We start from the raw sequence: 14,835 nt of genomic DNA, 5'->3' as shown, positions 1-14,835 counted from the left end.
TATTTGCAAGAATATTATTTTAAAATCAAAGTTAATTTTTTCTCATAATTTCGACAGATAATTTTTGAATATATGGATGCACAAATAATGTATTTTTTTAATACATTGGTTTTCACTACTTTGGCCATTATAAAATAAATATATTTTGTAAAAGTGTGATGAATCTCGCGGGCCGGAAAAATGTTCAACGCGGGCCACATGCGGGCCGCGGGTTGGCACCCCTGACGTACGTCATATCAACATCTTCAGTTTGTGATATACAGCCAGGTTCACCAACTTCCAGTTTGTTGCACCTCTTTTGTTAGCTGAGCGTCACTCGTTTGTGAAGGCTTACAATGCATGAAATTAGTAGATTGAAGATCGTTTTTAAGAATTATTTCACGATTCGTTTACAATAAAAATAAGAAGTAATCTATTGAGTACAGAAAGTAAATTAATTTAAGGCAGATATTTTAAATATGTACATTTGGCTCTCTTTGGTTGGCACGATGCTCTTTGTTCCTAGTAGCTGCAAAGTTACTTCCGTAAATACTGTGACTTTGGTAGCGTGGCGTTGGAGAATAGTTATGTCGTAATAAAATATGGATTTTGTTTGGTGTCGATGATTTTCAGGGTAAGAGATTGTGGCAGCTGTTATACAGATTACTGTGGCTATGTGTAATTATTGTCTTGGCTTCTATTTTATGAACGCTTAACAATGTCGGTTGAGAATTGGGTAAATATGAATTGTGTGTGTGCAATCACGTGCTGCATAAAATTAATTCTCCATGTCTTGTGGAGTAGAAGATTCCAGAGTGTTGCAGTGTGCATTATGTTAAACAATATGAAACGTGTTATTATGAAGGGTTATTTCTGCTGTTAAACATTGAGTCACGGATTAAAATATAAAGATGCACACAATATTCTTGAATAGAAGATACAGTGAAGACATGGAGACGAATAATACAGTTCTGCACTGGTGTCGACATGATGGAATTTAGTTACATTGGTGTGTACTTACTTTTTATGGAAGGAAAGATTAAGGTGAGTTTGAATCGAGATTCACAATTTTTCTGTTTATTTTGTGATAGGCTTATGTTGAGGTGAAGGATGCTGATATATGTAGGCCTACACAATCCCGTTTCGTGTTTGAAAGTTACAGGAGGATTATGTGCACAGAATTATCTCTGTTCCATCATAATCTGTATTTGGTCTTGAGATGTGAATTCAAGCAACACACTTAAGAAATGTTTAATATAAGATTCATATAAATTATTGAAATGTGAGGAGAGACTTGTAGGTTATACAACAATTCTCTTTCAAATGATAAATGTTATAGAAAATTATGATTATGTTACTGCAGGTAATGTAAATCATTCTGTATAATAATTTTAAGTTGAGACAAGCATCAGTTTTTTTTAAACTTATAAAGACTGCAAATTTATCTGTGATGCTGAACTAAGCACCATGATATGAAGACGTGGGGAAATTGAGGTATAGCTTCATTCTATAATTGACTAATGCAACACAGGTTTTTGTCAATACTAGGACTCAATCGTGACTTTAATGTAACATCTTAGTAAGCTGATATTTAACATCTTAGTAAGCTTATATTTGAGATCCTCAAGGAGAAGTTAGAGATTAAGTTGTACTTACATTATGCTGGAAGCTTTTCTCCTTATGACAAGACACAATTCACTTTTGAAGAGCACATGAAAAACATCAGCAATCTAATGTCTTTGCATAAGTTTGTTTTTGCGTATTGAATGGTGTTGCTTCCACCTTGCAATTCCCAGAAGAATCCATAACTAAGTAGATAGCTCAGAGTTCTCAAAGGTTCATCAGTGAATTAACCATAACCCACCACTGAACCCTATCCTGGGCAGTTTTCTCCATACCCCATCATCTTCTCTCCTAGGCTCGAATATCCTCCTTAACTCCCTTTCTGATACACCTGCAATCTATGTTTCTTCCTCAGAGTGAGAGACCATGTTTTGCACCCATACAAAACAAGGCAAAATTATTATTTTGTATACTTTAATCTTCAGGTTCCTAGAAATCAGACATGAAGACAAATTATTTTGAACTGAAAAGTATCAAGCATTTCCAAAATATAGTCTCCCACTAACTTCCTCGTGAGTATCATTTTGATTTGTGATTGTTTCCAAATATTTTAACTTTGTAACACTTTCAAAGGATTTATTAGCCACTCTAAGACCATTCTGTTCTCCTGTCTGGTGATGAGATACTAACATGTAATTAGTTTTTTTCTGAATTTACTTCTAGTCCCACCTGTCTACTAGCCTTTAGTAAAACTTCTCTGTTCCTCTTTATTGTTTTTCTTGTGGCATCTCTTCCTTATCCTCAATTACCTGAATAAGCTTATGCAACTTTCTGCCACCTGCTTTAATTAATTCTGCTGGAATTTAATCAATACCAGGAGATTTATAACTTTTCAACTTCCCAATGGCTAGTTCAACTTCAACAAAGCTAGGTTCTGGCACTAAGAGTTCAGCTGTATGTATTTTAATCTGTCTAACATCATCAATCTTATGAACATTTAAGAGCTGGTTAATTTTTTATTTCCATCTATTCAAAATTTTGATTGGATTTGCAAGTAAATTGCCATTATCCTTTACCAAATTAGTCTGAGGTTGGTATCCTTTCTTAAAATCATTTATGCCTCTGTACAGATCTCTGATATTTTTGTCCTTTCTATTTGTCTCAAGCTCAATAACTTTGCCTTTCAGATATTCCCTTTTTTATTGCTAAAAGTTGTTCTAGCTTCACCTCTTACATTACAAAGATTGGCCTTATTAGTTTGGGTCCTGCAACCATTAAAATTTTGTTTGCATCCTATGATCTATTAATATTGAACGTTGTTCATCAAGCCATGGTTTATTTTACTTTCTCTTGTAGTATCCTAGTTTCTCCTTGGATGAAATTTTGATACAGTCTCTGACATTTTCCGATTCCCTGTTGATATCCACATTCTTCATTTTATCTGTCTCTAATATTTGAAACCTATTCGAAATTTCAACTTCACATTGCTTCTTTACCTCTCCCTAATTTATTTTTTTTAAATGAAATGTTTCTCTGTTGAAATTTCGCGTAATTTGTCTTATCTCCTGAAAGCCTCTACCACACTTTTGCCACTACCGGATAATGGTCAGTGTCACAATCTGCTGCTCTGAATGACCTCATATAAATTATATTTGTCTGCCTTCTATTATCTGCTAAATCACTTTCTATCTGATTGTGTGTGCTACCATATAGGGATGTCCAAGTATATTTATGAATATCATGTTGTAAACATTTTTGACTGTTTACAATTAGATGTTTTGATTTAGCAAAGTTTGCTGCTCTAACGCCATTATCATTACTAAGTGCATGGAGACTCTCGTTGCCTATTGTTTGTTTGAAAATATCCTGTCTCTCAATTTTTGCACTGAAATCTCCAAGCAGAATTTTTATGTGACAGGATGGTGAAACGTTGTTGGCCTCACCCCCAGCTCCCAACCTGGAGTACCACCCCTTGTCGGCTATCTGCGACTGCCAAATCAATATATTCGCAGCTGACCTCCAGAAGTGGAGGCTGTTCATCCATCCGCAACCTGAGGATGGGCCATGCTGGGTGACAGGGACCTACCATATGAGGTATAGTCTGCAATATAAAAATGAGTTTAATTCCAGTTTGAAATAGCTTCGATTTTACCATTGTGAAACGTGTTTGTTATTTTACTCCCATTATTATTTATTCAGATCAGTTTTCCGTAGTCTCTGGTCCCAGTATCGTTCACATACTTTGAATCATTGCCTATTTTGGATAATATGCCAACAAGCGATTTTAACTTCCATGTTGTTGTTCTGCTGAAGCTGATCAGTTACATTTTAAGGCTGTTACGCAAGAGACCTTCATATCTGAGGATGTCAAGGACTATTGAGCTACAGAGTAAGTATGCAAGCCCCTTGAAATATAAATTAATTCCTACTGCAGGACGTAAATTAGTAGAAGTGAGTTATAAACTATAATGCCTAAGGCAAAAGCACGCGAAGTTTGGCGTGAATTGGCTTATCTACTCTCGAGGCAGGAGGGAACATACATATCCAACCACAATGGGTCCAGTGATGGCGTTCGCCTTATATAAAATATTGTGTCGGAGATGCGTCGCGTCGCTTGGCTTCAGGTTTCTAGCTTTATAGTGTATGGCGAAAATTAGGTTATGTTAGGATAGGCAGATTTGGATTCTGTCTCTTTAATTCGGTTTAGTTCTGTTTGTTCCCTTAAGTTCAGTTTATTTCAGTGTAGTTACATACTAAGTACATGTTAGTATCTGGTCAGGAGACCGGTGATCAAAATCATATTAGGGTGGCTAATTAGTCGTTTGTAAGTGTGACAGAGTTCATATATTTAGGAACAAGAGTAAATAATCATAATGATATTCCCAAGGATATTAGGAGAAGACTGAATTCCGGAAATGCTAGCTACTTTTCAGTTCAAAATATTAAAATGTTCAAAACAGTAATTTTGCCTGTTTTGCGTGGGTTCCAATCATGATCTCTCACTCTCAGGGAGGAACATAGATTGCAGTTGTTTGAGAATAGGGTGCTGAGGAGGTTATTTGGGCCTAGGACAGAAGAGGATGGGGTGTGGAGAAAGCTGCATAATGATGAGCTTAAAAATTTGAACTTTTCTCCCAGTATTGTCAGGGTGATTAAGACAAGAGGAATGAGATAGGCGGGGCATGTGGCGCGCATGGATGGGACAAGAGGTGTGTGCACCAGGTATAGGTCGGGAAGCCCGAGGGGAAGAGACCGCCAGGGAGACCTCGATGTAGATGGAGGGATAATCTCGGGGTGGGATCGATGATAGATTGGAGTTGAAGGATCCTGGATTTTGTTGATTCTGTTAATTTGGTGATGGACCTTCGGGGTCTCTGAGCCATCTCGTAGGTTAGTTCTGAATAGTTTGGTGCTGCTTTATGTTATGCGGGGTTTTGATGGTGTTTGTAACTATAAGTATGAAGATATTTTACTTTGAATGAATCTCTTAAACACTGCTTTTTAGAGTCAAGTTTATGCCATTTTTATTGTTAACTGTGTTAAAGGTTGCTGATACACGTTGTATTGTCCTAATGCTTATACCCAAGACTTTTCTTACAAGGAAGCTCAGAGAGAGTGTTGTGGATGATCAGTCCATAACACACCCTGTACATTTTCGTCGCCAGAAGGATCCTGTTGTATCATTCTAACCGATTTCATGTAGCAATTTCTATTTAATTTTGAAATGTAATTATTCAAATCTAAAGTAGCTTGCCTCGGTTTCAGAAAATCTATTCCCAGAATTTCTACTAACTGGTTGGCAGTTTACTAATGAAAAATGTGTGACAATAGGAAATGTCCAAAAGAAACGATAGGGTTTGCTCCCACGTATCACGTGTGGTATATCTCAAGGGATAGTCGGATATATCCGGGTGTATAATACTGCAGCAAGAACCGGAATCTATTATAAGAATTCGAAGTTCACCCTGTATTCTGACTGGAACAGTAAGAGTTCCATGGTCCATTGCTAGCGGTACCACGTGATAGATTTCGATAGCGTTTTAGGGGTTTGCAAGCTGAAAGTAGCTGTCCACCCTTCCATCTTTTACTCGTTTCCGTGAAAAACTTTATTTACTGGGGCCACTACTATAGGAAATTTTGGAGTTTGTGTTTCCTGCTGATTGGATCTCAGTATCTTTCAGATATCTTTTTTGAACTTGACTTTTGGAAATTCGCTGATAACAATCTCTGGCATAATGCCCTAGTTTGTTGCATTCATAGCACCAAAGTTGTGCCTTAGACTCTGCATTTCTAGTCCTAGTGGGATATGTCGGATGCTGGCCTGGCCTGTTGCTGAATTGCTTGCTTGTTGTGGATCTTGTTTCAATTGGCCTGAAATGACGCGGCAACGTTGCCATGTGTGTCCGTGCTTGTTACATTTTTCACACTTAATTCCTGAACCCTAATAAAATGTTTCGTTTCTCCTCTCTTGCGCCTCTGCCTCATGAACTGTCACTGCTATTTGCAATGCATCTTCTAGGGTTTGGGGCATTCTGAACCTTACTTGCTGACCTGTATTCCAAATTAAGCCTGATATAAAAGCTGCTAGTAGCATCCTCTGTGCCTGCTCATAATGACACTGTTGTAATATGGGGTCCTCAACTTCACTGTCTTTTGTGCCATTGAACGACAACGGTCCGCGAATTCCTGTGGTGTTTCATCCTTTCTTTGTCTCACGGTTTGCAGTTGGACAAAGTGAAATTGGTCGTTTCGGGCATCCCTAAAACGATACCGAAAATGAGCTTTAAAATTTTTCCACGTAATATCCGGTGCGTGAAGTTCCAAACTTCCGCTATAAAATGCTTTGGCCGTGTCGGTCAATTCTAGTATTGTGATTTGAATCTTGTCTGATTCGCTCCAATTTCCAACACGTGCGATTTCAAAAAACTCATTTACTGTGACTGACTTTTCTGAACCTTCCCATTTTGGAATAAAAGAGACCAACGAAAGATCTTTAGCCGCTGTTGGACACCCTGTAATCATCTGCGTACTGAAGTTGTTCAGTTCTGCCTGTAGGCTTTCTATCTGTTGCCGTAAATGTGACTCTGCCATTTTAATAATTCTTAACACTAGTTGCTAAGCTTTACTAAAACAAGTAGTTTCCAAATGAAAGTGTTTATAACAAAGTAATGAACCGTTTAAAAAAATAAAAATCTCACCGCTGCAAACCAATTGTAATGGGGTATTTTCTGGAAACAGTTAGTCCTACTAATGTTGGTAGCATGGCTTGGATTGAGCAACACAAGATCACAAGGATGCTGTCGTCAGCTTGAACATACTCAGCTGATATGATATTTCTTCCAGTGAAGCTACAGCTTGTTACCTAAGACTATACACCATAAGTTTTCTTCTGAAGCTGATCACATCGATCGATGAACTTGGGGCTCAGTTAAAGGCGTAGAACACGGAAGCTTTGTGTAGAAGGAACGGAGAAAGCGAAGCTCCTTATTGTTTCAAATTTTAGGTGTTTTCGAGTTCTGTATTTCACGACCTAGAAAAGAGGAGCTGTATTTGTGGAGATTCTTTTTTGCTATTGCGGTTAATTTTATTGTTTAGAATTTAGTTGTCTGAACAATGGCAAGACTTGATCAGCTCTCAAATTCCATAATAGTACAAGTTACTGTTTTTCTTCACCGGCTCTACAACCCTTGATGATTTTTGGCCTCAGTGACAGCTGTCCTCCAGACTTCTATCCGCTGCCTTTATCCTCCTTCCTCTAATTCCCATTGTTGTCAGGTACAGTCACATCTTCTATCCACCTCATCCTAGGATATCCCCTTCTTCTATTATCAAGTCTTCCTTTCAGCATTCTTTTTGGCATCTGTGTTTCTGGCATTCGTTCTACGTGGCCCAGCCACCTTAATCTCTGTGCCTTGACGAATCTCACTATGTCCTGACCCACTATCAATCTGTCAAGCTCCTGGTTATATCTTGTTCTCCAACCATTTGTATCTTGGACCAGTCCAAATATTCTCTAAGATTTTTCTCTCAAAACATCTGGGTGCATTCTCATCTCCGGTTTCTAATTTCCACGTTTCCGATCCATATGTGACGACTGGTCGCACTAGTGTTCTATATATTTTACCTTTATTGTTACTTGTTAACAGCTTGTTTTTAAGAAGTTTTAGGTTAGCATAATATGGTCTATTTCCATTCTGTATCCTATCTTTAATACAGTCACTTATTTCATTTTGGCTGTTGGCCAGGGCTCCCAGATACCTGAACTGACTCACCCCTTCAAATGTCCTATTACCTATGTTGATATTTTGTGGTATCCTCTTGATACTTGATGCTGACATGACCATATATTTCGTTATCCCTTCATTCACCACTAAACCAAACCTTTCAGCTTCCTTCTCCAATTCTAAGTACATTTGTTTAAGAGTTGATATATTCCTGGTAACAATGACCATGTCGTCTGTGTATGCGCATATTTGACTAGATTTAAATTAGATTGTTCCTTTTTGATTTATTTTATTAACAGCTTGATGCAGAGCAAGATTGAAGAGTACTGTTGATACTCCATCACCCTGTTTTACACCTCCATTGAATGTAAATGCATTGCTCAGCTTATTTCCTATTTTGACTCGTGCTTTGGTGTTTTCCATAGTTATTCGTACCAGTCTAATTAATTTTTCAGGAAGGTTCATTTCCTTTAGAGCCTTGTATAATTCATCTCTGCGTAGACTGTCAAATGCCTGTTTGGTGTTTATAAATAGCATGTTTAGGTCGCGTTCATGTTCATAGAACTTTTCCATAATTTGCCTAATTATAAAGATTTGGTCCGTTGTGCTTCTCTGGGGTCGAAATCCACCTCTATAATTTTCACATGCCAATTTGTCACCTTTCTTGAAAATGGGACATATCATACCCATTTTTGAGCTTTCTGGCATGATTTCTTCATCCCATGTTCTATGAATCAGTTTATGTATAGCATTCTCCAATCCCTCTCCTCCATATTTGATCATCTCTGCCACTATCCCATCTTCCCCTGGCGCCTTATTATTTTTCATCTTTATAATTACCTCTACTACTTCCTGTCTTGTAGGGTTCATCAAATTTTCTGCTGTCTGTCCATTTGATGGGTTGGAGAAGTCCAGCTGTCCATTCCCAGGAACAGTGCTTTTGTTGAGGAGGTCACTAAAATGTTCTGCCCATCTGTTCAATATAACTTTTTCTTCTCCCAGCACTTTCCCATGCTTGTCTCTGCATCTTCTTTCTCTGGGCTGAAATTCCTTCCTTATCCTATCCATAGCTGAATAGAACTTTTTAATTTAATATCTCTATTTCTTCTATTTTCTTTTAGTCTTTCCTTTTTCTTTCTTTTGCATATTCTGTTAGCTCTCAATCTTAGTTGTTTATATATTTCGCAGTTCCCTCTTGTTTCTCTCTGTATCATCTTCTCCCGTGCCTTATTTTTTTCGTCGCTACACTCTTGATCAAACCATTCATTTCTTAATAGTCTTTTCTCTCCTATCTTCTGTTCTGTTGTTTTTTTCACTACTTCTTCTATTCATTTCCATTCCTCTTCAATACTTTCTTCTTCTTCTTTCCCTTCTAATGTCGTATTTCTGTATCTTCCAAGAAGTCTGTTCTAGGAGGTCATAGAATTCTTCTTTCCCTTCTTCTGCCTTATCTTCAGTAGGTGCATATGCTGATATTATTGAGATGCTTCTGAACTTCCCTCTTACCCGTAGCTTGCAGATCCTCTCGTTGACTGCCTCGAATTCCAGTATGCTCTTCCGCGTTATCCTTTTTACTATGAACCCAGTTCCATATAGGCCAGTTCTCCTTTTAGGTCCACTATAGCAGTGGTATTCAACCTTTCTTGTTTACATACCCCCAGATATAATTTCTCTTGAACTTTGTACCCCCAAAGTCGGTGTCTAATTCAAGTTATACATAGTATATAATCTACACCTAAAATAAATTAAATAATTTTCATTACTGATTATTCAGTGTTTATCATAAAATAATATATATATATTTTTAAATTTCACGTACCCCCTAAGATGTCTTCGCGTACCCTAGGTTGAATACCACTGGACTATAGAATAGGGCGTATTCTTGTTTATCTATCTGACCTCGTCCTTGCCATCGTATTTCTTGGAGTGCTACTACATCCAGTTTATATTTAACAATTTCGTTTTCTATTTCATTCATCTTGCCTGGTCTTAGCATGGTTCTCACGTTCTAAGTTGCTAGGGTTAAATAATTTTTCCTTGTCCTATGTTCTATTCCTTGCCCATATCTCGATTTTCCAGTAGATCCATCCATCCATCCATCCAAGGCTCTTGTCTTTGTTTCATAACAATCTGTGTTTTACAGGGTGAGGTTGTTAACCTTACGCCCAACCCCTAACCTGGTGGACCAGGGTTTTTCTCTTTGTCACCAAACGAACAAACTTTTATTGTACCTTGCACATTCGTTGTTGACCCCCCCCCCCCCCCCCCCCCCCGACCGCTCTTCCCTTTTTACGATCGCGCTGTCGTCTCTTTACGAAATGTGTTTCGGATCTGATGCGTCCACTTTGTTCCAGTACCGAACGTGATTATTTGACTCCAACCCAAATCGTGCTGCAAACGAATTTTGCTTCCTTTCCTATATTCTGTGGATCGTTAACTTTGTAGTTTACATTAGAGCAAACCCAGGTTTTCCATTTATACAGAGTTTTGTGAACCGTACCATTTAGTTTTACGCAAAAACAGTTTTAGGCGCATTCGCAATTAAAAGTTGCAAAAAATGCTCCCTTTATCTTCGCTGTCTGTCTGAAAGACCAAAGCAGTTTGTTATTCCGAAACATTCATATCTATCTACAATCCACACTGCTTTCCTGCCCAGAAGACAACATCGACATCTTCAAAGTTACGAGAAACTCGAGTTTTATTATTGCTTCAGGGGCCCATATAAGTTGTTATTTTGAGTTTGATTTAGAAACATAGATGATCACTTAATACTCCTGGCTTACATAATTACGTTTAATTACTTCCATACGAAAAATTTGTATGTACTTGTCGCGCCTTCCAGTGTCTATGGTCCTAACTTGCTCTGCAGCCAGCAGCAGCATTTCGAGTCATCGTGCCTCAGGCCTGATTTGCCCTATTGCGTTACATTACCTTACCTTACGTTGTTCGACGTTCACGTGTTTGCTTGAAAATTGTGTGGCTGGCTGTAAAAGTTTTGATCACGTGACATAAGTTCACTATGTGCGCCTTTTGCAGCTTTACACATTACGAGACGAGAATCCAGTTCTTGCCAGGCTCGATCCGTTGTTTCCAGAGCAAAACGTTCTACCGCATCTTTGGTTCTAACTTTCAGCTCTTCTAGACTCGTTGTAGTTCTTGACAAACCACCTAAAATAAATTCTACTGGATTTATGTTAGGGAACCCAATATTGTAGCCGAGTGGTAGGCACGTGTTCAGGAGTTCTTGTGCTCATATCTCGGCCGGAAGACAGTGTATCTTGACAGGTTTTCTTTAGTTGCGCCACGTAAACGCTGGAATGGCATAGTAAATTAGGCCACGACCGCTTCCTTCTGTCTGTTCCAATTAATTATTAATTAATTTTACTATAATGTGAATCTGTATAATATGAAACAAACTTTTCTGGACATTATCCAAGACTAAATAAAATCTATAAAACCACGACGTTTCGGAGATGGGAGTCGTATCTCCTTCAGGTAAAATCTACTCTGTTGGACCCAATCAATAGAGCTAATCCCTATCTGTCGGTAGTTGACGGCCACTTTCGTCGAATCGAAGAGCAAGGACAATTTTTGTGTCTTGTTGGTCTTATCAGCCCTACTCCACGTGCACACCGTACACGTGGCCAAGTGGAAGAGTCCATTACTTCGTGCGAGTAGGTGAAGTCGGTGGTTGTGCAATACGCTTCGTACTTTGCCTGCATTGAACCCGGCGACAATGAATGTTTTGCACACACCGCTCACGTGATCAGCGGAAGAATACATTATTTCGTGCGAGTAGGTGAAGTCGGTGGTTGTACATTGTCGGTAACATATACTTTGAATTTTGAGTGTTTCCTAAATGAAAGGGAGTTGACTTAGATTTTATATGCGGGGTTGTACCCTGTAATGAGCACGCCCAAAGTTGTAATTAAAATAAAGTGGCAGTCTCCTGCTTTAGTGCAAATAGTAAAACAATGAAGATACTGTAGGCAAGAACCGGTGATGAGAAACCTTTATGCACTAAGGCCAATTTTAAAATGTAAAAACCCAGCGTGAGCCGCAAACCAGTTGTTAAAACTGAAATTAATATAATTTCAAAAACATTTTGCATTAAGCGTTTCAGTGACAAAAGGGTTTATTGTGAATGCAATGAAAAATCGTATTTAAATTGTAGGATTTATACGTATATGGGTTTTCTTAAGACTGCAAAAACGTCATTTAGATTCCGTTCACTGTTTCCTTGCCATTATATTAACGAAGGAATTGAAAGAAGATTAATTTAGAGTAACACTTGTTAACAACCAGATCACAATTGCATTTTCCCATCTGCCATATAAACACAGGAAGATTTACAAAAATAAATGTGCGATATTACCAGTTGTGGGAAGAATTGAGATAGAGGAATTTTAAGAGCGTAACAGGGAGATGGGTGTTTATTTTATTCTTTATTTATCAAATCTTTCAGTAGCTCAGATTACATCCAGCAGAATGTTTAGATGTCTAGGAAATGGTCGTCGAATAATTTTAAAAAATATCCCGGGTTATGTCTGGAGCCTTTGGAAAATCACAAAAACTGAGGCAGGACAGTCAGTCAGTCAGTCTGTCTGCGAGCCAGGTTCTGAAACTGGGAAAGTATCTGGACCAAAGAGCCTACAGGAAACTGCAGTCAGGGATTCCATGGTTCCGACGTTTTCAAATATTATTAGGGTAATCAAAATAAATAAGGATGAGATCGGCGGGGCACCTAGTACGAATGGGGAAGATGAGATTACTCCCATGAAAGAGACCATTTGGTATACTAAAACGTTGACGGGAGAGTAATATTAAAATGGAACTGAAATTTGAAATGAAGGAGTGGCATGGAATTTAACTTACTCAGAACGGGCACGAATAGTAAGCTTTTGTGACTACGGCAGTGAACTTCGGATTTTATAAAAAATCTACTGTTTCCCCTAACGGGTTTGTCACTGCTTATTGTTACGACAATGGCATTGATTATATAAAACTGGTTCTTTCCACCGGCCGGAGAAAATCCCCGCGGTGTGAATCGGATCTAGTGCGATTAAAGGAGGGGGGGAAGTTTCTAACCAGGTGGACTAAAGGGCTGCTATTGGTGGGAGGTATATCACGCCACCCAGTTACACTGCTACACACAGACTGAAAACATCAAGCATTTAACGGTAGCATGTCGTGATTGTATCTGTACTGTATTTTGTAGGTGTTGTGATAATATTCTTGATTCAACCACTGTACCACTGTGAGGTAATCTTAAAGCTATACCCATTAGAACACGCAAGCCTTGGGTCTGTTGTTCGTTAATGGTTGTGAAACGGATGCTTTTAGGATGGCTAGTAGCAAAGCGTCACTTGCGCGCAGTTACATTTCAAACTTGTTATCGTTGGTCAGTACAGTTAAAAATGCAGCCACCAACGTTCAGTATTTGGCGTGTGCGAGTGTTGTAAGGTAGCAGTTCAGTGTTTATCCGTGGCATGGTTTATATTTGTAATTTGAAGTTGTGTGCAGTTGTTTGCGTATGTTGTGTCCGGTTAATGAAAGAACACCGCTAGAAATTGACTGCAATGATGATTAATGTCGAGTAGGTTGGAATTCATTTCTGGTGCATCTTCATTCTAAGAACTGTAATATGCGCGTTAATGTTCCTCAATGCTGAGTGGCTCTGCCATTGTTAACTGCATCACCGAGCTGCGGTGTTATTGCACTTGTACCATATTCCAATGTATGTGACTTGGACAAGGAAAATTGAGTACGTTTATGCATTAATATTGTTGGTGTTTTACAATTATAAGGTAAACATGTCATTCCGAGAAGTAAAGAATTTTGCTCGAATTGCACGTAATGACAAAAAGCCACTTGTCGGTTTGTGGTTTGAACGCATACTACCATCTTCATAAGAGGACTGAGAAATATGTTTATAACATACTTTATTAATATGAAAAGCCTGGAAGCCCATTGCCCAAGAATCTGTACTGTTTGTTTGTAGGGTTGACCAGGGCAGAACAGGGTGTCGGCTTTATTTCGTCTGCAATGCGTGACCGGGTGAAAATCCATTGACATGTAGCACAGGGTTATGTCATGTCAGTCAGCGCCATTTTGTGGTTACAGTTTCTGAAATAATCACCCATGCTGGATTGTGTTCCTACATTTTACAATTTTTTTCTCAACTTCCAGTGAAGGTAAAACCTATTCATTATTCATATCCACTTTGTTGAATAATGCATGTTACATGGTGTTTAAACACAGTATTTTTAATTATTTTCATGATGTAATTTTTGGTGGGACAATCCTAATTTGAAAGAGTATACTCGGGGCAGAATGGGGTACCCAGAGAAGAAGATCAAAGGACACGTGCCTGTAAAGTGGCGATGTCTATTCGCAGTCTATCGAAGGGTGGATCCGGTATTCGACTTGCTTGAAATGGGCCCATAACACAAGTGCAGGTGTTGGTAGACACGATGATGAAGAGGTGCACGTGTGTGCCGTCTACATTAGGCCTAAGTAGATTTCAAATGTGTAAAGTTTCGACATTTTACATTGCATACCAAATCATTTTTATATCCTACGTCATAATTATTAGATAATTGGCTTATTAAAACTTTTCAAACACATATTAACCATACTCCATGTTGCTCCAGGTATGGTGTTTATCTTTATTATTGTCCCTTCCACATGCCTCCACAAAGATTAAGTTCCCTGTTCTGCCCTGATCTCCCCTATATATATATATATATATATATACAGTGAAACCTCGATGCATCGTTTTCGGCGGGGGTGGGAAATAAAAACGATGAATGCGGGAAAACGATAGATGCGGGAAAGCATTAAAAATTTAAAAAAAACAATGTTTCTCTTTCAAAGTTACTTCTTTTTACCAAAAAAGTCTTTAATGGACAACTGGTTTGTCGAAACTTTACGTTTTAGGCCAAACAGAGCCCTTTCCACGTTCAAAATGTTTTCTTCGTCACGTTCACTAATATTATGCGCATAAAAGAACGACTTCACTTTTGCCAATGCAGCGTGTGCTTCGGCAAAACTCGGCAAAGTTCGGGCT

The 14,835-nt window shown here is 38.5% G+C and overlaps 1 protein-coding gene across 15 annotated transcripts in view; it reads left to right on the top strand.

The window, feature by feature from the left end:
• Positions 1-14,835, top strand: part of LOC110833721 (NADPH:adrenodoxin oxidoreductase, mitochondrial-like) — a 63,994-nt gene that overhangs the window by 25,104 nt on the left and 24,055 nt on the right. For 6 of the 15 annotated variants that reach the window (XR_015536525.1, XR_015536528.1, XR_015536530.1 and 3 more), the window contains 2 exons: positions 3,461-3,636; positions 13,768-13,960. Coding sequence is in view for 4 of the 15 variants with exons in the window: in XM_087353720.1 (XP_087209846.1) it covers positions 967-1,023; positions 3,461-3,636; positions 13,768-13,819 (285 nt within the window). In the remaining 11 variants the exon portion in view is untranslated. Of the gene's footprint in view, positions 1-323; positions 1,024-3,460; positions 3,637-12,861; positions 13,574-13,767; positions 13,961-14,835 lie in introns of those variants that run through there. The other 9 variants (XM_087353720.1, XM_087353719.1, XM_087353718.1 and 6 more) reach the window with 9 other exon arrangements.

The sequence above is a fragment of the Zootermopsis nevadensis genome, unplaced genomic scaffold (genome assembly GCF_977971745.1).
Source record: "Zootermopsis nevadensis isolate Lab colony 2312 unplaced genomic scaffold, Znev_1.0 Znev_ptg000022l, whole genome shotgun sequence".
NCBI lineage: Eukaryota > Metazoa > Arthropoda > Insecta > Blattodea > Termopsidae > Zootermopsis > Zootermopsis nevadensis.
This window is presented reverse-complemented; position numbering and strand designations above follow the sequence as displayed.